The 23,442-nt window shown below is 39.4% G+C and overlaps 2 protein-coding genes across 7 annotated transcripts in view; both read left to right on the forward strand.

Annotated features, from left to right (window-relative positions):
• CAPRIN1 (cell cycle associated protein 1) overlaps positions 1-4,218 on the forward strand; it is a 38,138-nt gene extending 33,920 nt beyond the window's left edge. For all 5 annotated transcript variants that reach the window (XM_048483293.1, XM_048483290.1, XM_048483295.1 and 2 more), the window contains one exon: positions 227-4,218. In XM_048483293.1, coding sequence (XP_048339250.1) covers positions 227-291 — 65 coding nt within the window. In that variant the 3' untranslated portion in view covers positions 292-4,218. The remainder of the gene's footprint in view (positions 1-226) is intronic.
• A 3,413-nt stretch (positions 4,219-7,631) lies between these two features.
• NAT10 (N-acetyltransferase 10) overlaps positions 7,632-23,442 on the forward strand; it is a 40,801-nt gene continuing 24,990 nt past the window's right edge. For both annotated transcript variants that reach the window (XM_048483288.1, XM_048483289.1), the window contains exons 1-12: positions 7,632-7,775; positions 9,542-9,664; positions 10,531-10,622; positions 11,909-12,080; positions 12,925-13,047; positions 13,663-13,724; positions 16,314-16,428; positions 16,672-16,779; positions 17,460-17,593; positions 18,529-18,622; positions 20,709-20,807; positions 21,797-21,933. In XM_048483288.1, coding sequence (XP_048339245.1) covers positions 9,557-9,664; positions 10,531-10,622; positions 11,909-12,080; positions 12,925-13,047; positions 13,663-13,724; positions 16,314-16,428; positions 16,672-16,779; positions 17,460-17,593; positions 18,529-18,622; positions 20,709-20,807; positions 21,797-21,933 — 1,244 coding nt within the window. In that variant the 5' untranslated portion in view covers positions 7,632-7,775; positions 9,542-9,556. The remainder of the gene's footprint in view (positions 7,776-9,541; positions 9,665-10,530; positions 10,623-11,908; positions 12,081-12,924; positions 13,048-13,662; positions 13,725-16,313; positions 16,429-16,671; positions 16,780-17,459; positions 17,594-18,528; positions 18,623-20,708; positions 20,808-21,796; positions 21,934-23,442) is intronic.

Here is a 23,442-nt window from a genome sequence, read left to right on the forward strand (position 1 = left end):
ACCGTAGTCTAGGGCTTATCCCTAATAGCAAAATGGTTAGTATTTGGTATGCAATGTGTTTATCTGTCATATATAAAAACTGACTTCCTCTGGTTGAACAAACAGCTATCAGATCTCTTTGTATTATCTCTTGTCATGAGACAAGTATACTGGGTGAGAGAGCCATTCTGAATACCAAATGATCCCATTTGATTAAAAAAAATAAAATGCTATTTTTATGTTCTAGGTCGTGGAGGGCCCCCAAGACCCAACAGAGGGATGCCTCAAATGAATGCTCAGCAAGTGAATTAAACTAATTCACAGGATTACATTTAAACGCCAAAAACATACTGGCCAGTGTACCATACATGTTACCAGAAGAGTTATCTCTTTGTTCTCCTTTTTAGGAAGTTCATAGTGAAGGGATTATTTTCATTGCCCATAAAGACAGGACTACAGTTGTCAACTTCATACTATCTGGATATGGAAAGAAACAACGTTTGCTCTGCATGTTCTAGCTTAACATCATCTTGAACCTTGCACATGAGTTCCAGAATTTTTATCCTTGCTCTGATTAAAAGCAAAATTAGCAGTTTCAGGGTAATGAAAATTGCAGTAGTTACCTGGCAGAAACGGCCCATAACTGACTCAATTAATGTTTTCTAGCAGTGCAGTGAATTTGGATAAAAAACTATAAATCCCTAATTGGTATATTTATACTTTCACGAAAGAAAGATCAAAGAAGCAAAGTGTGAGTTGATAGTGACTACATTTCAGCTTTCTTTGCTAGACTGAAGCATTGAACATTTCTAATTCCTCTATCACAACTAGATAACCTGATGGACTGTTTCTGCACTCTCCTTTTTGCAGCGTTTTCCTAGTAGGCCTGACTTGCTGTTGCAAAGGGATGCATTAATTGTTCATGTTACTGTTAATATAATTCTGCAAACCCCAAATTAGGCTTTGATTGGCACTTTAAAATTTTCTGTAAGAAATAGAAGATGTAATCTGGATTGCTGCCTCTTATTTCCAATGTGAAGTGTTAAGAGTTCTCTCTCCTGAACACATTTCTTGGATAGCAATGACACTTGTAAGGATAGGTATCCTTTATCTTTCCTTATGACTTGCACATTGTCTGTCACTAATACTTAATCTTGCTGTATTATCACCTAAATAACTTATGCAGGTACTGATGAAAATTAGTGGATATTCATAACACTTTTGGTTACATGTTCTTTCTTTTCTGCAGTCTGAAGGTTTTAAGAAATCTTGAATTCCTGCTGCTGCCCTTTTAAATTGCTCTCTGTTGAAAAGCACCAGTATGTGTTTGGGTTAGTTTTCCCTTTTAAGGGAAACTTCACCCAGCAGTTACAGATCTAAGCCAGATAAATAAAACATGTTTATAAAAAAATGTATTCTTTAACATATTTTCAGTGACTGATGCGAGTTTAATAGTGACATAGACTTCATAGCATATTCTCTCAAACTTTAAAGATTAGTATGTTCCTAAGGGTATTCATGTTGTTAATAGATGGCCCCCACTCATAGGTGATATCTACCAAGGAGATTTAGTCCCCCAGTTCCATGTGGCATTAGTGTTGATTACCAAGCATCTGTGTGGGGCTGTTCACTTAGAACTGTGTGTATGCCAAGATGCTGGGTGTACCCTTCTAGCCCAGAGAACTTTATACTGTTTCTGAGCAACTAGTGCACAGTGTCCCTGCTGGGTTGAAGAAATGGCCATTTTCCCCTCACGTGGATTAAAATAATTTCTGCTCCTCAAACACTATTCATTGCATTGGGAAACAAGAACTGCTAATTCCTTACTTAGTTTACTAAGCAATGTGTTGATTGTTCTTGGGACGTTACGACATCTTTTTCTGGCCACATACCACTAGAGTGTGAAAGACCTTTAGTTTGTCTCAGTGATTATGCAAACGTTTTCTTTGAGGGTATGTTGTCCTTAATTGCCAATTATTACACATGGCAGAAGTTTATACTGGAAAATCAGGTTTAAAGGCCTAAAACTGTTGGGTTGGATACAAACCTGGGAATGGAAGGAATTGGCAAAAATGGGTCTTTCGTGCCTTCTTTTAGTCACCCCATGTAAAGCTGATGCTGTGGATTGAAGGACCCTTGAAGACTGTTGTGTGGCAAAGGAGTCTGCAGCAAAGGGAAAATCTACCAAAACGTACTCCCACTTACTCAAAATCCCTGTGAGCCATTTTCTTCAAGAGTCTCCAATATTTCAGTGGCTTTATTGTGGTCTTCTGGGAGAGTGTCAGAAGGTCTGTTTCTGGTCACTTCCATTCATGGGAGGATGGATCCAACCCAAGGAAATATAAATAGGGGGTTGCATATTCAGGTAACAAAATAATGTTATGTTGAAGTAGCACCAGTTGTGATCTGGAAAAGTGGTGATAGACACAAATTATGCAAATAGCACTCATGCTTGCTTTGCATAATCTCCAAGTCATGTGGTGCATAATGAACCGTGCAGCACCATGAAGTCCAACCATGAAATGAGCACTTCAATTCTCAGGCGGCAGAACTGTGGAGCCCAAAATTCTTGTTGTCAGAGAACTTTTCAGACAACTTTTCAGACAACTTTGGGGAAGGTTCATATGGGAACTAGCTGGTTTATCTTCATGATTATTCCAGATGGTTGTGTAACATCTCTTTTATGTCTAAATTTAATCAAGCAAAGAGAATTTTAAAAACTTTTTTTTAATGTAGGACTTTTTAAAAAGTTAGTCATTGTTCTCTTCAGATTGATTCAACATGACCAAAAGACTGAGCTTGAGCTTTATTTGGGGTTCTGTTCGGATTTTCTTCCTACTATGCCTTACTTGCATCAGGCAGTGGACAATCGTGACTGACAAAGGCTTTTCAAACCTTCAGAGCTCGGAGAAAAGCTAAATAGTTCTAATTCAATTCCAGAAAGTTCTGGGCAATTAAGAACTGGTTGTATTTATTTCCTGGGTCAGTCAAATACTTCAACATCCTGTCTGCAGCTGAGCCCAGCATTCACCTGCTTCAGAAATGCCCAAGGCTTGATTCACCCTTCCAGTATTCAGAGGTTTAAAAATTCTTTTCTTTGAGGTTGTAGTGTCCAAACTCATATAGCATTAAGAGAACTTGTTTTAATTTAGCTAATCTACTGCCATTCCTAACAGTCTTTTTGGTAAGTTACTCACAGAGAAATTGTGAATTGTGTAACAAAAGTGTCTTCTTTGTACGATCCAATCTACAGTTCCTGACTGCATTGATAACAATCCATTTGCAGATTATGTGCATCCTTTTCAAGCATTCTCACACATGAAGCTAAAATGCACCTTTTGAGTTCCTCCTGCTAGTTTTACATCTGAATGCTTTTAAAGTGGGATAAAATGTGTATGAGAGATAAAATGTTTATTGAACAAAATAAAGTCTTTACAGTAGTGTTATACAATGATTTAGAAGAAAGCTGATTTCAGACATTGTGGATGTACATTTAAGTTTATTTTTTAGTCTTCAATTAAAATATCATTAGTGTCAATATGATCTTTTAGGCACCCTGCTTCCCCTGTCTCTGCAGTGTTTGGCTTTTGAATACTTTTTGTTAAAATGTCCCTTGTTCACTCAAGTGCGTTAAGCCATTCTTGTTTCTACCACAGCTTTATAAAATTTAAACACATCTTGGTATTTTTCTAATGTTGAAGTTGCCATTGTAATCTAGTTCACTTTTCCCATCTATAAAGTTACCTTTGCTGCTGGATTAAAGAGTTATTTTTAACTATTGTACAAATTTAAAGAGTATGAATTACCTTTGGCATTTTCAAGAATTTTACTTCATTTTATAACTGCACATTGCATCTGAAAGAAAAAGGGTGCTTAACAGAAGTAATACTTCCTCTACATTAAAAATTGAGTAAGTAAAACTTGTGAGTATTGGATTCATGTGACTGATGGATTGTACTTTGTGTTAAGAGTTGGTCAAAGCTAAACTTGTAGTATGTATCTATGCAAATATTGTGAGTTTTAGAAATTATACATCTGAGGTTAGTGATTATTTTGGAGACTCTTGGCTGAAATTGAAATGGGTGCCTATTCTACTGTATTCTGGATTTTAAAGACTGCAGATCAGGTTGGTGAATCATTTGATTGCCTCTTCTCCAGTCCAACGGTGGGATTTATTTTGTAGTTCATGTGTTGCAAAAGCTTGGGAATTGGAATGCTTATTAAATAATGAAATTTAAATTATTGGAAGTGTTATTTCTATATGACTGTTATCACCAGTGATAACTTCTGCATAGGCTGTCATCACCAGTTTCTTCCAAATGAGTTTCTGCCAGTACAAACAACAAACTAGACCTAAATATACTGTGTTAATGAAACAAATGGTACATTTAAACCCTAATTTGGAAGCAGGACCTAGAATTACATGCCAGAATGAATGATACCCCAAAGTACGACCAATCTTTTGCTTATGTATATTAACTTTTAGAGGGTGTTTTTTAACCCATCACTGATTATCATGAATACTATTTATTTACTTTGTTTAGACCCCACTTTTCTACTCAGCCCCCCCCCCCCCCCCCGAAGCAGCTCATATTGCTTGCTGCATTTTATTCTAAAGACAACCCTGTAAAGTTGGTGGGGCTAAGACTGTGAGTAGTCCAACATCATCTAGCAAGCTTCCATGTGGTGATTGGAGTCTGGATCTCCCAAATCCTAATCTGATACTCTGTCCATAATAGCATATTGGCTAGATGCCTGATGCAGTTATAAAACAGACTTCAGCTGAAAGATCTATTACTGTAGAATATCTGGCAAAAATTAATGACCACAGGTGTGAATTGCAGATCAATTTGATCCTCAGACCCTTGATGGTGGCTTCACATTGGATGCTCAAGTGAGGTCAATTTCTCATTTTAGGGAATTGACACAAAGAAACTCTTTCCTAGCAATGAATGCTCTGTGTAGAGTATAGATGTGAGAGACCATTGGGTGAAGAGGATAGTTCAAAACCATGCATATGCATCCCTTTTGAAATGCCCGATTTTGAATGAAACAGATGTAACAGGTTTAGAGATCTAGAAAATGCAACTAAAGCTATAAACTCTCAAAACAGCTGCTCTCAGATCAGTTTTAATAAATTCTAAGCTAAGCTAAGTTCCCTATCTAAATGATAAGTATTTTTATCTGACTAATCCACCTATGCATGATAATTCTGAAGTCCTACTAGGTCCCAGTGGCCATTTGCAAATGGGGTGGCAGACTGTGTTGGGTGTTCAGAAGCTTTTTCCAAAGAAGAACATTTATATTTCTTTATTCTGGGGCTGATCTGTTAGGGAAAACCAGTTGCCTACCTTACAAGGTTGTTGTAAGGACTATATAATGTATGGAACAAACTACTAACAAGTATCTCTGCAATAGAAGTGTGGCAGTTTTAAGCACCTGAGGTCTGTGAGGCTTGTCCTTAATTGCACTGCTGAATGTTTAGTGAAATTGCTGATGCTGCACAGAGGTAATGGTTCAATCTTCCTTAACTATCTTGGTGACTCTTTGTTCCATATGACCCTTTGGAAGTGGTCTCAAAGGAACAGTACCAGGGGCAAGGTCTTAGTTAATTTTTTACTATTAATCAAGGCAGTTTCTTAAATATTCCAAATACTGACTTGTTCAGTTAAATATTCTCATGAAAGAGAAAAGGAATGATGCTACTTGAAACTAGTGGCATTTTTCTTTCAACAGTATTTAGTCCTCTAACCCCAACTGTGAATGAGGATTTTTAGTTTAATATAGGTCTTTTAAATCAAAACAAAAAATTGAATTTTAAGTTTTCAAATTGAGATTCAAGTCAACTGATTCCACCGCTGAAGCAATACCATTATTGGCCTAATCCCCGGTGGGGTGCTGTGTGGTTTCTGGGTTGTATGGCAGTGTTCTAGCAGCATTCTCTCCTGATGTTTCGCCTGCATCTGTGGCTGGCATCCTCTGAAGATACTCCTCTGAAGATGCGAGCGAGAAGCGATCGGGAGAGAATGCTGCCAGAACAAACCATCCCACTCGAGCTCCACACAGCACTGGTGATTCCGACGATGAATAACCTTTGAATATTACATGAATCTCCAGTGTTTTGACAAATAAATAACTATGTGTTAAAGGTGTCAGGCTATTTTTACCAACACTGGATCTTTTAAATCATTTTTTATGTTTGAAACATTTTGGGAAGGGATCACTACATCAAGCCTTAAATTCATTGTACTGGAAAAAAATTCAACTATAATTTCAGAATCCTTGCATTCTCCCACTCATGACAAAAATTTGCTAAAATATATTATTTTCTTTTCAGGGGTATTGATGTATGGCAGTAGAGATACTGATTTATGTGGAAGAATGATCCTTTGTTAAATTACAAAGCAAAAAATCGTTTAGCTTAAATCGATTGATTTATGGATCCTTAATAGAGCAAGAGTTGCAAAAATCTTTTACCTGATTCACATTTTAACAATTTTAACATTTTAAACATCAATCTACAAACGTTGTGTATGTTGTATGCACATGTAGAGATTCACAGGGATGTCCATTATTGCCTTGTAGGCATAAGGTTAAAATAAGAAACTTTGCAAAGGCTGACTTTCTAGTAGCACCCTTTAGCACGGGACGTCAGGCTTTAGAAAAACGTTTTCTCACCGTGCTATAACCTATCTTTTAATCTTCCTTTCAGAGGGAAACTTCGTTGGTCTGCAGTAGAACAGTCCGATTGTCCAGTAGCACCCTAGAGGCCAATGAGTTTCAGGGTGTAAGTCTTCTGTTTAATCAAACTAAGTACAGACATGCATTGTACTTTTGTATACTTTACGACACCCCCTCCCACCTAAAGAATTCAATGATCTCCCTTTGTACTTACACCAGATGAAGGGTGCTTAGAACTCCCGGAAGCTTCTACCCTGAAACTCTTTGTTGGGTCTCTTAAATGCTGCTGGATTCGGATCCAACTTTTAATCTTTTTTGTTCTTCTTTATGGAACTTAAGCCAGCTAAATAACTTTACTGGAACTGGATAATCCTGAATGCAGTTCCCCTTTACTGAGTGATACAAATTTATTTCGAATGGACTTGCTTCAAAATAAATACTTTTTTAGGGTTCGGAATATAATTTGTCAGTTTCAGCATGGTTATTTAAAACTCCAATGTGTTTGTTCGGACTCGGAGGTTAGCGGGGCTTCCCAGTGGCCACGTTAATCTGCATTAAACAGAAGTTAGTGGCTAACATTTATTCCGGAGTTCTTTATTCGATGCGAAAAAGTCTACATTCGTAGGAGGTTGATACATAAAGCAGCCACTTTGCCCTCTCCCTCGCTTGTAACTTGTGAATGTATCTCATACGGGTGCTCCATTCTATGAATCTGGTGAAAAAAGCTCTGACTGTGCAAACGAAGAACGCTACAAAGCATTTTCTGCACACAGGACAGCACAATACTTGCAACCCCACAAGCAAATTTTGAAAGGCAGCTGGGGCGGAACATGCAGCGCCTTCAGCAAATCTTCCTGCCTATGATAATGAAAGGCGGCGCGCACAGCAGAAAAGGCCCCTCAGGAGACCGCCGATGCCCTAAAGAGGAGCGAGAGCGCCTTGGTTCACATCACCGGTCCCTCTAAATTTTTTGTCTCCGGCATCTTGGAAGCCTACCCTTGGGTCCTTCCTTTCTGTGGCGCAGCCCACATGGTTTCGCACGTGGCCTTCAAAAACCAGGGCTAGTGTTGCCCTTTTGCTTGTTGCCTCGATTTAAAAGGAACAAAAACGAAAAGGTATGAAAAAAGCTGGAAGGGGGTGGGGGGGTCTTGAATGCCAGAGTGACCTAGTGGGATCCGGGGTTTGTTTACGGGAAAGTTTACCGCAGTGTTCTTATTGTGAAGTACATGTGCGTAGCCTGAAGGATGACCAGGACGGTAAAATTCAGAACAGCTCGGAATGGGCATTAAACAAACAATAATATTACAAAAAAAATAGTGACATGTATTATCATTCCAGAACAATATTTTAGCAATCCAAACGCGGAAAGAGCATGCATTTATTAACGTTTCCAGTTCAAAATGCTCCAGAACAGTGTTAGCAAACAACAGCACTACAAAAAAAATGGCTTGCGATATTGTTCTGATTTGTCTTTAATGCATATCACTGTTTTTGTGGTACAGTTGTTTGTTTAATGCCCATTCTGGCTTTCACCCTGTACCAGGAGGACCTACATTGAAGTCCCCCTTCTACTTGCTTCCTTTTTCTGTTCATTTAATGTTCTTCCTTTCTCTCCCACCGGAAATCTGTCCAGCTTTACTTCTAGTGTCTGTAGACATTTCAAGTAAACCAGGGTGTGTCTGTCTACTCCCTTGTCCCACTGGTGTTCTGGCCACTTGTTATAACATTTCTAATTTCCCAGTGAAACTCACAGGCTGTAAAACTAACTTCAGTGGCAATGGTAGAATTCATTTTCACATAATAATACTGATTTCTTCTCTGTCAACACATGGATGCTACAATCATAGAAGAGGAGGAGGAGGAGGAGTAGTAGTTTGGACTTATATCCCCCCTTTCTCTCCTACAAGAGACTCAAAGGGTCTTACAATCTCCTTGCCCTTCCCCCCTCACAACAAACACCCTGTGAGGTAGGTGGGGCTGAGAGAGCTTCGAGAAGCTGTGACTAGCCCAGCTGGCGTGTGTGGGAGTGTACAGGCTAATCTGAATTCCCCAGATAAGCCTCCACAGCTCAGGTGGCAGAGCTGGGAATCAAACCCGGTTCCTCCAGATTAGATACACGAGCTCTTAACCTCCTACGCCACTAACACCTATGGAATTAACACTATTAAAATCAGTGGATTTGTTTCATAATAGCACAGAACAAAAGCTGAGAACAATAGACCTTATCCCACTGTTCATGTTATGTAAGCTGTGTAGTGTTCTCTCTTCTCATGTTAACTTCATAACAGCTTTGTAAGATAAGCTAGAGAAAATGATTGTCCAAGGGCATCAAGGAGCTTCATGGCAGGTGGGGATTAGAATTTGGGTGCTAACACTTCTCTTGGCAACTGCAGTAAGCTGGGTCATATCTAGGGGAAAAATACCTGTCTTCTGGTGGTTGGACACCTAGAATTTTTAATACTGGTGAATAGATTTCTAAAATAGTTTTAAAGAAGCATAGTCCAACATTTTGTTGCATGTTCCTAGTAATTATATTGTAGTTACATTTTTTGTTGTGTGAATGATAAACTTTAATAGAGGAATATCATTTTAATGATTCTGAAAAATTCCAAAATAAGGACCAGAATTATTTATATGGGTAGTTTCTTAATATATGCTAAGGTACTGTGGGAGAAGATATGTTTATCTCTGTCCAATTCTGGCTTTACCTAGTAGTGTAATACTCTGTCTGCAGGGCATTGTGTACAATTCACATTGTTTATATATAGGAAGGTTCACCATCAGGTAGGCCTCTTGAACTATTCAAAGTTGGGAACCAACTGCTACCAAAATTCTTATAGCAGTAATACTGTTATTGTTGTAATCTCTAATATCTTTACAGGGCTTTTAGTTGAAAATGCAGCGCAAGAAGGTGGATAATCGCATTCGAGTTCTGATTGAGAATGGAGTGGCTGAACGGCACAGGACACTCTTTGTTATAGTTGGTGATCATGGCAAAGATCAGGTGATTACGTCTGGGACATTGTGATCCTATTGTTTATTCCATGTTAGTCTGGAGAAGCGAAGTTTAAGGGGGGACGTGATAGCCATGTTTAAATATTTGAAGGGATGCCATGACAAAGAGGGAGCAAGCTTGTTTTCTGCTGCCTCAGAAACTAGGACATGGAGTAATGGATTCAATGTGAAGGAAAACTTCCTGACCATCAGGGCTGTTCGACAGTGGAATTCGCTGTCTCGGAGTGTGGTGGAGTCTCCTTCTTTGGAGATTTTTAAACAGAGGTTGGATGAACATATGTCGGGAGTGCTTTGATTGTGTGTTCCTGCATTGCAGGAGGTTGGACTTGATGGCCCTTGGGGCCTCTTCCAACTCTATGATTGCCCTGTTAATATCCTTTAATCTGTCTTGAGTCAGTGAGAAAGGAAGACTATAAATAAAATTAAAAATGTATTGCAGCTTTATATTCCCTGTAGTATCATACATATAATTGTGAATGTACATGTGGCATTTGTGTAATTTTTGTGTATCTATTTTTAATCAAATGATTTGGTATAGAAATAAGTAATGAAGCAACTTGATAAAACTGAATGGGCAAAATAACTGCTTTCGTTGCTTGAGCAGTCTTTCAAAATATACAGATGTCTCTCACATTACTTAGGATTTATTAAAAGTCCAACTATGTCTAAAGTTCTCTGCCATGAATGTGATTATCTCACCCTTCGTAGACTCCATCTTAAAGTGCTACAGATAATTACACAAGGTATATATACATGAACCAAACACAAATTTCTAACATGGGAGTTTCCCTTGTGACTTTTCTAATGAATTGTCATTATTTCAAGCTAATTGATTTCTTTCTGGTCATTTGACAGGTGGTCATTCTTCATCATATGTTGTCTAAAGCAGCTGTAAAAGCCAGGCCATCCGTATTGTGGTGTTATAAGAAAGAGCTGGGCTTCAGCAGGTACAAATGGTTGTCCTCTCTCTTTTTAAATGGGAGCAAAAAAATTTGTAAAGCATGTTTTCATAATTGTTAACAAATAAGTACTGGGTTCTGGATAGGACAAAATTTTGTTGGCATGAAACCAAACATATTGGAAACTTCCAGTGCCATCCTAAACAAAGTTATGTTGGTTTGAAGCTCATGGACTTAGAAGGTATAACTCTGTTTAGGATTGCACTGTCCATCCTCTGTGTACCTGTGGATCAGATGTAATGTTTCCTGTTTTAATTTCTTGAGACATCTCATGTATCAATAGTTAGTTTATTGTTCTCTTTAATTACTCTGACATTTTCCCCTTAAAAGTCTTGTGCCATTTTTCCCTTGTAAGTAATGTTTCAATTGATAGAAATCAGCTGGGACTGGTTCTTTAAAAGGGAATATGCATCTAATAGTTGTGGGATTAAAATAATTGTTGACAGAACTAGATCAATATTCTATGCTTTTACTGTATATACTCGTGTATAAGCCGAGGCACCTAATTTTATCACCAAAACCTGGGAAAACTTATTGACTCATGTATAAGCCAAGGGTGGGAAGCTGGGGTTTGAGGAAGCCCAGCCAGCCAGCAGGCAGAGGGAGCTCCTTATTTGGGCAGTGACATCAGGGGGAGTCACTGCCCAAATAAGGAGCTCTACTACTACTGCCTTCAAGCTGGCTGGGCTTCCTCAAGCCAACCGAAACGAGAGGGAGCTCCTTATTTGGCTTATAGCGAGTGACCACACACAGTGTTCACAGGTTTTGCTGATAAAGAGGTGCCCTCCCTCTGCCTGTCGCTGGCTGGGCTTCCTCAAACCCAGCCGGAAGGCAGATGGAGCTCCTTATTTGGGCAGTGACTCCCCTTGATGTCACTGCCCAAATAAGGAGCTCCCTCTGCCTCCCGGCTGGGGTTTGAGGAAGCCCAGCCAGCTGGGGTGCCCTGGGGTTCCCCCTTCTCAGAGGAGGGCATCAACAAGTGGCTTGTTCAGCTACAGGGAAGTCTTCCCGGGCCACACCCCCAGCTTCAGCAGAGGCCTGAAGAGCCCGCTGGCTGAGGGGGTTTCCCCTTCGCCCTCCCAGGAAGGCAGCAACAAGCACTTGTAATTGCTGGTAAGCGGTGACTCGTGTATAAGCCGAGGGGGCATTTTTCAGCCTTAAAACAGGGCTGAAAAACTCGGCTTATACGCGAGTATATACGGTAATCTAAAAACTTCATATTAAATTACTTCTTTCCTCAGTGAGGACTTGTAATCTCCTTTCCCCCCCTCCAGCCATCGTAAAAAAAGGATGAGGCAGTTGCAAAAAAAGATTAAAAGTGGGACTTTAGACCTGAAAGAAGATAATCCGTTTGAGTTGTTTGTGGCAGCTACAAATATTCGGTACTGTTACTACAATGAAACACACAAAATTCTTGGGAATACTTTCGGCATGTGTGTCCTTCAGGTAAGAAGATGTTGTCAAAGCTGTAGTCTGCTTGGGAATCCTTATGCTAGGAATGTCAAAAGTTCTCTAGTTGTTCTACCAACTAATGTTTCCATTTAAATGTTTTCAGAAGTAAATTTAAAATATTTATTTGAATGTTACTTAGCACTTCGTACTAAAGTGTTATATACTAAGTGTAACACTTCGTAAATTTATGAAGTAAACTTATTAAGCATTATTGAAAGAATCCATAAAATATGTACTATAGTGCAAATTATCACATGTGAATAGTATTTCGTTAGGTTTAAATTGACCAGCTTGAATTGCAGTTACACAAGAATGATATGAGAGGTATACTTGTCAGTTGCAAAGTAACATACATAAAGCTCTCTGGATGCAAATCTCACTGGTTGGGGTATTCCATTCTCTCATGGGCCAGTAAGTCTTTGCAACTGCATAGCTGGCTAAAAGCCCTTGAGAATACTTACATTAAGAATAAGATTGATGGTATTTAAACAACAGATGTGTAACGTAACCTGAACATGTAATGTATTGGATCAAAGGCTTCTGTGAATTTCCTTCTTTAGTTTCCTATGCTGGATCCCATCCCCTGTGTGATCTTTTGCTGCTTTGCTTAGGGAGTTTGTTCTGCTCAGGAAAGAGTAGGGGAGATATTTTTGCTCATTCCTTCTTCTTGCAGACCCCACCCCCCACATGAATGGAATTGATTGTTTCCTATTCCTATTCCTTTACTAGCTTTCCATGGGCACAGGGACATGTAAAAAGTTGGGAAAGAATCCTTTCCATTGATTTGGTGTTTCAGCAGGAAATTTTTGTCAAATATCTTGTGTGTAATTTTTTCCAGGACTTCGAAGCTTTGACACCAAACCTGCTGGCTAGAACTGTGGAAACTGTGGAAGGTGGTGGCATAGTTGCAATTCTTCTGAGAACAATGAACTCTCTAAAACAGCTGTACACGATGACCATGGTATGCCCTATTGGGATGCTTTTCTCTGTGCTTGAGAGAGACCTTGGCACCTCTGCATGTGTATACAGCTACACTACTGACAAATTGCTTTTCCTTCTGTGTTTCTGTACCAAAGAATAGTTCTAATCAGTGGGTGGAGGAAATCTCAGTGGTTTAATGTAAGCTTTTTCAGTCATGGAACCTTAATCCAGAATGGGTGACATGCATCATCTTTGAGCATGTTGCAAATGTTTTTTTGTAGTTGCTGAACAAGGTGTAATTTTGCTGGTAGAATTTTTCTTTGCATTGAGACACAATGTGTAGTATCATTCCTGTTTTAAAGGAAGTTGAGTTACGACAAGAAGTTTATCTACCTGCCGAATCATAATTTTGAGTGTCCAATAACTTGAGTGCTTCTGAAATGTAGGGTTGGAATGAATCTAACTTGGACCTGCTTTCTTTGCCCTTCATTAAATATTTTGGCTTTTGGGTTTTTTTAGGAGCTGTTAATGCAAAATTTTCAGAGTCCAATTTTTGGGAGGATAGCACAATTAAAGTAGAGGGGGTAGTGGTACTCAATTGGCTTAACCCAATGCCCTCTGGGTAACGTTCGTTGGATTTCATTTTCTGTTCTAGGACGTACACTCTCGATACCGAACAGAGGCCCATCAGGATGTAGTAGGCAGATTTAATGAGAGGTATGTGTTGTTATTATTTTGCCCACATAAGTATGCATGGGGAGGGGAAGTCTGTTTATCTGCTGGAATAGTCTGTTTCTTGAAAGTAATGTTTTATTTCTATCAAAGCTGATTTCTTGTGCGTTCAGTTGTTCTCTGAAAGATAGTACTGGTGTATTTTCTAGCTTAAATGTGTTCATAAGCTTTATTGTGGCCAAATCAGATGTGGTGTAGGGAGCTGTATGTACTTGTATGTCTATCTATTCATAAGTGAAAGGAAGGAGTGGTGTATTTTTTGCAAAGAAAAAATGCACATGTAAGGGGACCTAAGACCAGGATCCCCTTCCCCCTCAAATTTTACCTCTCAGCACATTATTGTGTGAGGAATTTTTTCTTCTTGGCTTTTGTACTGATGGAGAACCTAGCTCAGGGGTAGGGAACCTGCGGCTCGAGAGCTGCATGCGGCTCTTCTGCCCTTGCACTGCGGCTCCACGAGCCGAGCCACCAGCTTCATCCTTGCCCGCCCTGCAGGCAGCAGGGCGGGCGCACCAACGCGCCGCGGTCTTCCCCTCTCGCCTGCCCTGTTCAAGCGGGGTGGCAGCAGAGCGGACACATCCATGCGCTTCTCAGAATGAGCGGAGTAAAAGGTTAAAAAAACCCAATATATATAGTGTTATCTTTATTTTAAATGTCAAAAATTATTTGCGGCTCCAAGTGTTTTCTTTTCCCATGGAAAATGGGTCCAAATGGCTCTTTGAGTGTTAAAGGTTCCCTACCCCTGACCTAGCTGAAAAATGTACCTTAAAGCAATGGATTGCAGTTAGGTTGGGAGGAGTCAAGGATGGGGCTTTGCTCCCCTCACTTGTGTGCTTGTTTTCCATTTGTTTGTTTTAAAAATGCGAACAGATTTAATTGTGAGCAAATGAACATTAATTCCATCTCATACAATTTAACTCTTAGGTGAAAGGCTTAGAAGCACAAACTTTGCCAGATTTGCATGTTCTCACAGTGTGGAAGGCCAATCAGATAGAGAATACACTTTTCTGAGAATTTAGCTTGCTCTCTTGCAGTTAAGAGGTCACATGGTAGACTATATAATTTTTACTGCTTAAGAAGTTCAGATCTTGTTCTAGAACCAGTATGACCTGGTTGTACAGGATAACTGGGAGAGCTGGCAGGTTATGGTGGTTAAGAGCGACTGACTCTAATCTGCAGAACCGGGTTGAGGTTCCCACTCCTCCACATGAAGTTTGATGGGTGACTCTAGGCTAGTCACAGTTCTCTCAGAACTCTTTCAGCCTGTGTGGAGGTTGGCAATGGCAACTGTACTCAGCCTGCTCAAAAACAAGGCAGTCTAAGTGTGAAATATGCTTAATAAGAGAAAGGACAAGTGCAGTAAGACAAAAAGCAGTGTAGCAACGTAGAATAAACAATAGGATCACAGTGTCCCAGACGTAATCAGTAGACGCAGAGCACAAATTGTCCGTATAAATCAGTAGTATTTCGTGTCCCACATGAACAGTTAAGTTCATATATAAATAATGCCACAGATTTAATTCAATTGGCTACTCTACTCGGAGGTAAAGGAAGGAACAGTCCAAACTGATCAATCCACTGAGTAAATGTCATGAACTGCACCCAAAGGCAGGTCTGTAAAGGCTCACCAAGTCCTAAAGCCCAACTTCCAAACCATGGGTGCAAAAGTATTCATTATAACTCTCCCAGGAAGCTGATACTTAATAGGTATGCAGAAATGAAACGCGTTTAAAAAAAAATTCTTCAGCATATAAATCACTTAGTTCTTGCTGCTTGTTATCTGAAGGGTTTAAATGCAACTGTACAATCTTATTAATGCTGCTTTTTGTCTTCCTGCACTTGCACTTTCTTGTAGTAGATACACTGCATGCTCTAATTTCTTTGTTTTTGAATAGCCTGAGTAGAGTTTTCTTATGGTTTGTGTGGCTCGTTCCACTGTACTCCCTTTCTTTCCCCGAAACCCCCCCCCCCTTATTTTTGCTTGTTTATGGCAGGCAGTGGCAAGCCATCTCCAAGCATCTCTTGCCTTGAAAACCCACAGGATAGTTGTAAGTCACCTATGACTTGATGACATACACACAAAACAGTTGTGCATACGCAAACTTGAGACGAAGTGGGGCCAATTACTAAATCTGAAATATTAATGTTAGTTCCCATGTATTTTTAAACTGTTTATTGATTTAGATTTTTTGATAGTTACTGTTCTGCTTAAACCCTCCTATTAAATGCATTGAAAACTCATTGGTCACAACATACAAGAGGTAGAATGTTCCACACAGTGTTTAAAGCTTGTAGAAATGGGGTTTGGGTCCTGGGCCTGAATCTTGTTTTAACATTTGCTGCAAGCTGAATCAGTGCAAACTCAGAATGGAGGTTAAAACTACTGTAGAGAAACGTGTCATGCCCTTTGAGGAGTAATTCTCCATTTTTGAACACTTATCTTGACTTGCTTTATACAGAGGGAGATGGATCCCATGTCGATGGGCTGCAAGATAAGAAATAGGTTGCAGGGTAAGAAATATCTACCTATTCAGCTTTTTCTGGTGGTAATGTCTCCCTTGTCTCCTTGTATAGGTTCATTCTGTCTCTGGCCTCTTGTAAGATGTGCATGGTAGTTGACGATCAGCTCAACATTCTCCCAATCTCCAGCCACATTGCAAACATAGTACCTGTTCCTCACCAGTCTCAGGCAAGTATGTGCTGGATAAAGGTTGAGCCTTTTATACTTAAATGACATTGTTGAGGACTCTTAGTCATCAGCTATATATGAAGTAATTAAATAATCAGTATAGAGGAGCATTATAAATTTGTATAATCCTTTTTTTATTCACTCAACTTGAGCATGGGAACTTCTCTTAAGGTTTGTATCCAGTGTTTGTGAATTTAATGACAGTAGCTGTTTTGATTTGGACAATTCTACTCTTTTGTACAGGAAGACATCTTGAGTCCTCAGAATATGGAGCTGAAGGAGTTACAGGAGAGTCTTCAGGACACACAACCTGTTGGAGTGCTGGTTGACAGCTGTAAGACTCTGGATCAGGCAAGTATTATATTCACACTGGGGTCAAGTACGGATGAGTCCAGGTCACCAGGGTGAACCAATGCAGTAGCATTAAATTTAAATAATAAAGCTTCCACTAACAATAACATTTAATTATATAGCTTCCATTAACATCTTCCATTTTTTAAATGTTACACTGTGGTACTTTCTCGCCCAACAGTTGTGTTTGGCTCTTTCACTGCAGCCTTCCAATATCAACTAAAAACTTTTAAAGTTATTTTTCTTGAAGATTATTATTCCTCCCATCCCCCGCATTACATTTGTATTCGATCTTATGTTAAGACCACCCTCGTAACATGCTATGGTTGCAATTTGAACTGTGCTAATTTTATAGTTTGGAAATTTGTTTTTTACAGTTTTAACACGTTATTGGTTTTATCTGTGAAGTTTTTAATATGTATATTGTACACCACCCAGAGCCCTTTGGGTGGGCTGTATATTAAATTGAATCAATCAATAAAGTAAATAAGTAAGATATTTGAATAAGAATTCTGTCTGTGGTTTTTACTTTTAAGCAGTCTAGTTTGCAATGTATTTTTGATTATGGTATTGTACTTTTTTGAGAGCTTCCTCAAGAATACCTTTTATAGTGTGGTGACGTAGAAGCTAGCCAACTAGCCACAATAGTCTGTGCTGATTACTTTTTCCCTCCTTGCTAGGCAAAAGCACTACTGAAGTTCATTGAAGCCATTTCTGAGAAGACGCTGAGAAGCACTGTGGCTTTAACAGCTGCCAGGGGGCGTGGTAAATCAGCAGCCTTAGGACTGGCCATAGCTGGAGCAGTGGCTTTTGGGTAAGTTGGTTAGCTAAGCATAGATACAATTCAGAAGCTAAAGTGTGCTGGTGAATTATTTAATTTTTTTCTTTCACTTTTTAGTGAACACTACAAACTTATAGTTTAATGGTTTTTGACTGGAAGGTCAATACTAGAAGCATTATTTTTTTTTTGCCATCAAGTTGCATCCAACTTATGGCGACCTGTACAGTTTTCCTGGCAGGAGACATTCAGACTTGCTTTGCCATTGCTTGCCTCCACATAGTAACTGCTTTGGTGGTCTCCCATTTAAGTATTAATCAGGGCTGACTCTACATAACTTTTGACAACAGATGAGATCAGACTACCCTGGATTATCCAGGTCAGGGCAAAAGGGATTTTAGAGAGTTATAATCTCCCAAATTGTAAATATATTAGGAATTTGTAAAAAAGTGAGCCCTACCAACATTCAGAAATGAAAGAGACTGGGCACAGGTTTCCTATCTCAGTGAGAAATAGATCAGTCGCAAGTTCTGTAATTTACATATAAAGTAGGAAGAACATATTATTCTTGAAATCCTAGTAATGTTCTGTAAAGTAGTCTAGAGGTCTTTAATTCCAGTCTCTCTAAGACTTGGGATACTTCACACATGTGTCTATACATGAAACAGAATTATTTTCACCATTTCTGTACATAAAATATTACATAATCTAACAAAGTCTTGTGACACTTCAAAGAGTAAGGTTTATTTGCGCATACCTTTTTGTGGATAAGAGCACATTATCTGATATCTGAAACATATCCTTGACTGACAGATATATACATGTCAGTATCGTGGAGGTGGGTATCTTAATTTGTTAGCATTTGACGTTCGGCCGCAAGACTCCTTTTTTGTGTTTTTTTGCAATGGCCTAATACAGTCATCCTCCTGAAATTATAACACTTCTTTCCATCCCCCTTTTTTTGTGTGTAGCTACTCCAACATTTTCGTCACATCTCCTAGTCCAGATAACCTCCACACCTTGTTTGAGTTTGTATTTAAGGGCTTTGACGCCCTACAGTATCAGGTAAGATGAACTGTTTTGTAGAGCTGTGCTTTCTGATAATTGTGAAAGCTTCCTTAAACTGTCAAACCTTTGATAGCCTTTCAAGGTTAGTAGGATACACTGTGCCTGGAAGTGGGTCTCTGAGGTCCTGGGTTGAGGTCTTTCCCATCTTCTATTGCCTAAACCTTTTGAAGTTTCAGAGGATTGGGACATTCTCCATGTAAACAAATGCTCTACCACCGAACTATGTAACTCATTTTTTTGGCATGACTGATGCAGTCAAATACAGAGATGTTAACAAATAGTCACTTTAAACTGCTATCTGTATTTATTGGCTTATTACATTTATGATCCCCCTTTCTTCTGTAATGGAAATCAAGGCAGTGTATGTAGAGTTTCCAAGATGTCTGCTCCATCTTCTGTCCAGACACAGACATGTGCATCATGTTCCTTTAGAAATCAGCCTGCAACCAGTCACCAGCTTAGTTCCTTTATGACTTTGGGCAGTTTTCAGTCACAGTTTCAAGTTTACATATAACCTTTTTGGCACCTCAAACAGTTATCTGATTAACAGAGAATTCACTATTGAGTCTTGCTGTCCTGACAATTTAAAGCACTTAATGGCCCATTATGCATGAAATGTTTATTTCAGGGCTCTTCTTTGCACAGTGGGCTTGTAGTAGGCTCTCCTTGTACTTCTAGGTTTTCACCTGAGTAGGCACTCAGTCCTGCCACAGAGCTTTTCTGCAGAGAACTGTCCTGGACCTGGTTCCCTTAACTCCGTCCATCAAATAATCCTCAAAGGCACAGATCTCATTACAGATCTCAAGATTGCTGATTTAACCCTTTAAGCTGCACTTATATTGATATTACTGTTCCAAAAATAATACCCCCCCGCCCCCCCCGCCCCCCCCATGAAAGAAGCGAAGCAGTTCCCTGGACCACAGGCTGCTAAAATTGAGCTGGAAGGGGTCTCACTTGCCTCAGACAAAATGGAACCTGAAAATGGGGCTTGAGGAAATACATCCATACAAGAAATCTTGTCATGATGAACGTTGCACCCATCAAGCAATAAACATCTTGTGCATAATCAACCAATGTGTTGCCTTTTTAAACTGGTCTTTCTGAATGATGACACGTCAAGTTCTGTTATCATTTGTGCTGCATTTAAGCCTACTTTAGCCTTTGATCATAAGCTCTTAATAGAAGTAAATTGACTTTCTTGGCTATGTGAGAGACCAAAGTGAAGTTAATGGTCAGTCAATCTGCAAATGAGGTCAAATATATATTAAATGAGTTTTATTTTCTCAGTGATTGCAGAAAATTATTTGCTCAAAATATTTAGGATTCTTTGAACTATTGTAGTTGGTATTGCAAATATTCATTCTGCAGATGACACCAATGGTCAGTTCATGAAGTTTTAACATTCCAAACCTAAGTAGTATTATACTCTTCCAAACCCATTGATTTCAATGGACTTGGAAGGGTGCAACTCTGTTTAGGATACCACTGCCATTCTAAGAACTAGATCATTCAGAATTTTCATGCATACACACATGCTAAGCATGTTGCATAAAGTGTACACCAGTGTACTGGGAGAAGCACAACTGTGCTTTACCCATTACTCTAGAGCAGTGGTTCTCAACCTTCCTAATGCCGCGACCCTTTAATACAGTTCCTCATGTTGTGGTGACCCCCAACCCTAACATTTATCCATTTTACAGATGGAGAACACTGATGCAGAGAGTCTTAGGCGACCTCTGCGAAAGGGTTAAGAACCACTGCTTTAGAGCTTGATGTGATCATATGTGGTGCAACTGCATGTACATTCTCACATGCCTGCGCCTGGTAATATTTATCAATATAATATCTGTCAAAACAGATAACTTTTCATATAGCTGGCCCATCCATGTTGGAATGTGCCAAACATGTTACCCAAAAGACATATGTTTGGTGGGCAGAAGTGATCCTGATATAATACACTGTACTCTGGGAGTACTTTGCTGAGCAAGTTAATAGCCACTTTTAACCATTCTTTCCCTTTTTAGTAGCATGATGTGCAGTTTTTACTTGGGCCTCAAATATTCCTGTTTGCTTCTATTTTCAGGAGCACTTGGATTATGAGATCATTCAGTCGCTCAACCCAGAATTTAACAAAGCAGTTGTTAGAGTGAATATATTTAGAGAACACAGACAGACTATCCAGGTAAATAATCTTGAGTACAATTTTTCTTTTTTTCTTTAAACATCATGTGATTCCTGGGGTTCTTTCTGTACAGTAACTATTTTGCAAAGCTGGATATAATTGCTTCTGCTCAGTCAAATTTTATTCCTCAAAGTAAACCTCTTTCATAGTATTTCATAATCATGGGTTTTGGAGAGTCAGTGTGATGAAAAGCTCGGAGTGAACTAGGGCTTGGGAAATCTGGGTTCAAATCACCTCTAACATAAAACTTACCAGGTGATCTTAGCCCTTTCACATTCTTGTTGCTTACAATAGATTACAGAATTGTTAGGATTAAATGGAAACTAAAAATTACAGAGGATTTTCCACTTCCTTTGATCCATATTTAAAGAGAGTAGGACAACTTGCAAACTGCATGCAGGATTTTAAGATATGGTTAAAAAAATCCAGTGTCAGTCTAATGATCCTATCTCTGTAGTATGTGAAGAGCAAAGGTGACTTGTAATTGGCAATAATACGTAGTCTTCAGAATGCCCCAAGCACTTCATTGCTTTTATGACAATAGTATTTAGAATGACACTGTTGAAGGTGAGGGAACTGGAGCTGAAAGTAACTAATCTACACTTTCCTAAGACTGCTCGATCCATTTGTGCAAAGGGAAGTGAACTGGGGATTTCCTGGTTCATCACTCAGTCTCAGATCCATTATGCTACAGTTTACATTTTTATAAAGAATATTTATATCACATTTTGCTGATTGTGTTAGATGAGTGTGCTCTTGATTTAAAGCTGTAATTCTCTCTTGTATCTTCAACTGGCATCAAAATCCTGGTCATTGGAATTGCATGCAGGATTTGAAAAATTGCATATCCACTTTAGCCTCAGATAAAACCAGACTTGAGGGGGAAGTGCATGGATTGCCCCTCTGTCTCCTTTTGGATTGATTTAGCTCTTAGCAGAATGGTCATTTTATTATTTTTTAAATTTTCATTTTTCTCCTTTTCTGACAAGTATATACACCCTGCTGATGCTGTGAAACTGGGTCAGGCTGAACTTGTAGTGATTGATGAAGCTGCTGCTGTTCCTTTGCCCCTGGTGAAAAAACTGCTTGGCCCTTACCTTGTATTTATGGCTTCTACAATCAATGGGTAAGTATTTTGTTTGGGTAGGGACATGGGTCAGTAGTAGAGTGCATCCTTTTCATGTTGAAGATCCCTGTTCAGTTCCTGGCATCTCCTTTTAAGGGATCTTAGAAAGCAGATCGTTCCCTGCTAAGGTTCTGGAGAGCTGCTGCTAATAAGAGTAGATCAGTAGTGAGCTATATGGGTCAATGATCTGATCTGTGGAAGACAGGTTTAATTTTAGCTACATACAAACATAGTTTTGACTCAGCTCTTCTGTGAATACTTTTGTGACTCTTGCTAGATGAGGAGCAGAACATCTTGATTGTTTTTTTTATTTAAGACTGGTATGTCAAAGTACACCATCTGAATATGTGAACTGTTTATCCTGAAGAGAACTGAGCTAGAATGTTTGTTTATGTAGTACATTTTCATCCTGTTCTTTCTTCAGGGAGCTTGAGGTGATAGGCATAGATGGAGGGTAAATGTTATCCCAGTCTTCAAAAGAGGGAGGAGGCATGACTCAAGAAACTACAGGCTAGTCAGTTTGACATCTGTCCCAGGGAAGATACCGGAACAGATTTTAAAGGGTCAATCTTCTAGTATCTGAAGGACAACTTGGCGATTTCTATTTGAGATATCTTATCTGCTTATTTGAGACAATCTCTTATGTTCTTAGTATGAGAATTCATATGGATGGTCATTTGTTGGAGTGCTTCACTGTCCTCCAGAAACCCCTTCCTGCTGGTAAAGGTAGAATTCTTCATGGTTTCTATTGAGCAACAGCTGGAGGCTGCACAAGCAAAGACTTTAGGCACTGGCTCACTAATAAACAGTAGATGATCCTATTGCTTCAGTACTATGGTTGGGATACATATCCCATGAGTCCTTAATACCTCTGCTATTCTCATTGCTCTCACCTGAGATGAATAAATCTTTTGGATTTGAACTGGGGATCATTAGAAAAGGAATTGATAATAAAACTGCAAAGATTGTCATGCCCTTATATAAAGCAGTGGTGCGACTGCACTTGGAGTACTGTGTCCAGTTCTGGTCGCCGCATCTCAAAAAGGATATTGAGGAGATCGAAAAAGTGCAGAGAAGGGCAACAAGGATGATTGAGGGACTGGAGCACCTTCCCTATGAGGAGAGGCTGCAGCGTTTGAGACTCTTTAGTTTGGAGAGGAGGCGGCTGAGGGGGGATATGAAGTCTACAAAATTATGCATTGGGTAGAAAATGTTGACAGAGAGAAATTTTTCTCTCTTTCTCACAATACTAGAACCAGGGGGCATTCATTGAAAATGCTGGGGGGAAGAATTAGGACTAATAAAAGGAAACACTTCTTCACGCAACGTGTGATTGGTGTTTTGAATATGCTGCCACAGGAGGTGGTGATGGCCACTAACCTGGATAGCTTTAAAAGGGGCTTGGACAGATTTATGGAGGAGAAGTCGATTTATGGCTACCAATCTTGATCCTCCTTGATCTGAGATTGCAAATGCCTTAACAGACCAGGTGATCGGAAGCAACAGCCG

Source organism: Sphaerodactylus townsendi, linkage group LG02, assembly GCF_021028975.2.
Source record: "Sphaerodactylus townsendi isolate TG3544 linkage group LG02, MPM_Stown_v2.3, whole genome shotgun sequence".
In the NCBI taxonomy this organism is placed as follows: domain Eukaryota; kingdom Metazoa; phylum Chordata; class Lepidosauria; order Squamata; family Sphaerodactylidae; genus Sphaerodactylus; species Sphaerodactylus townsendi.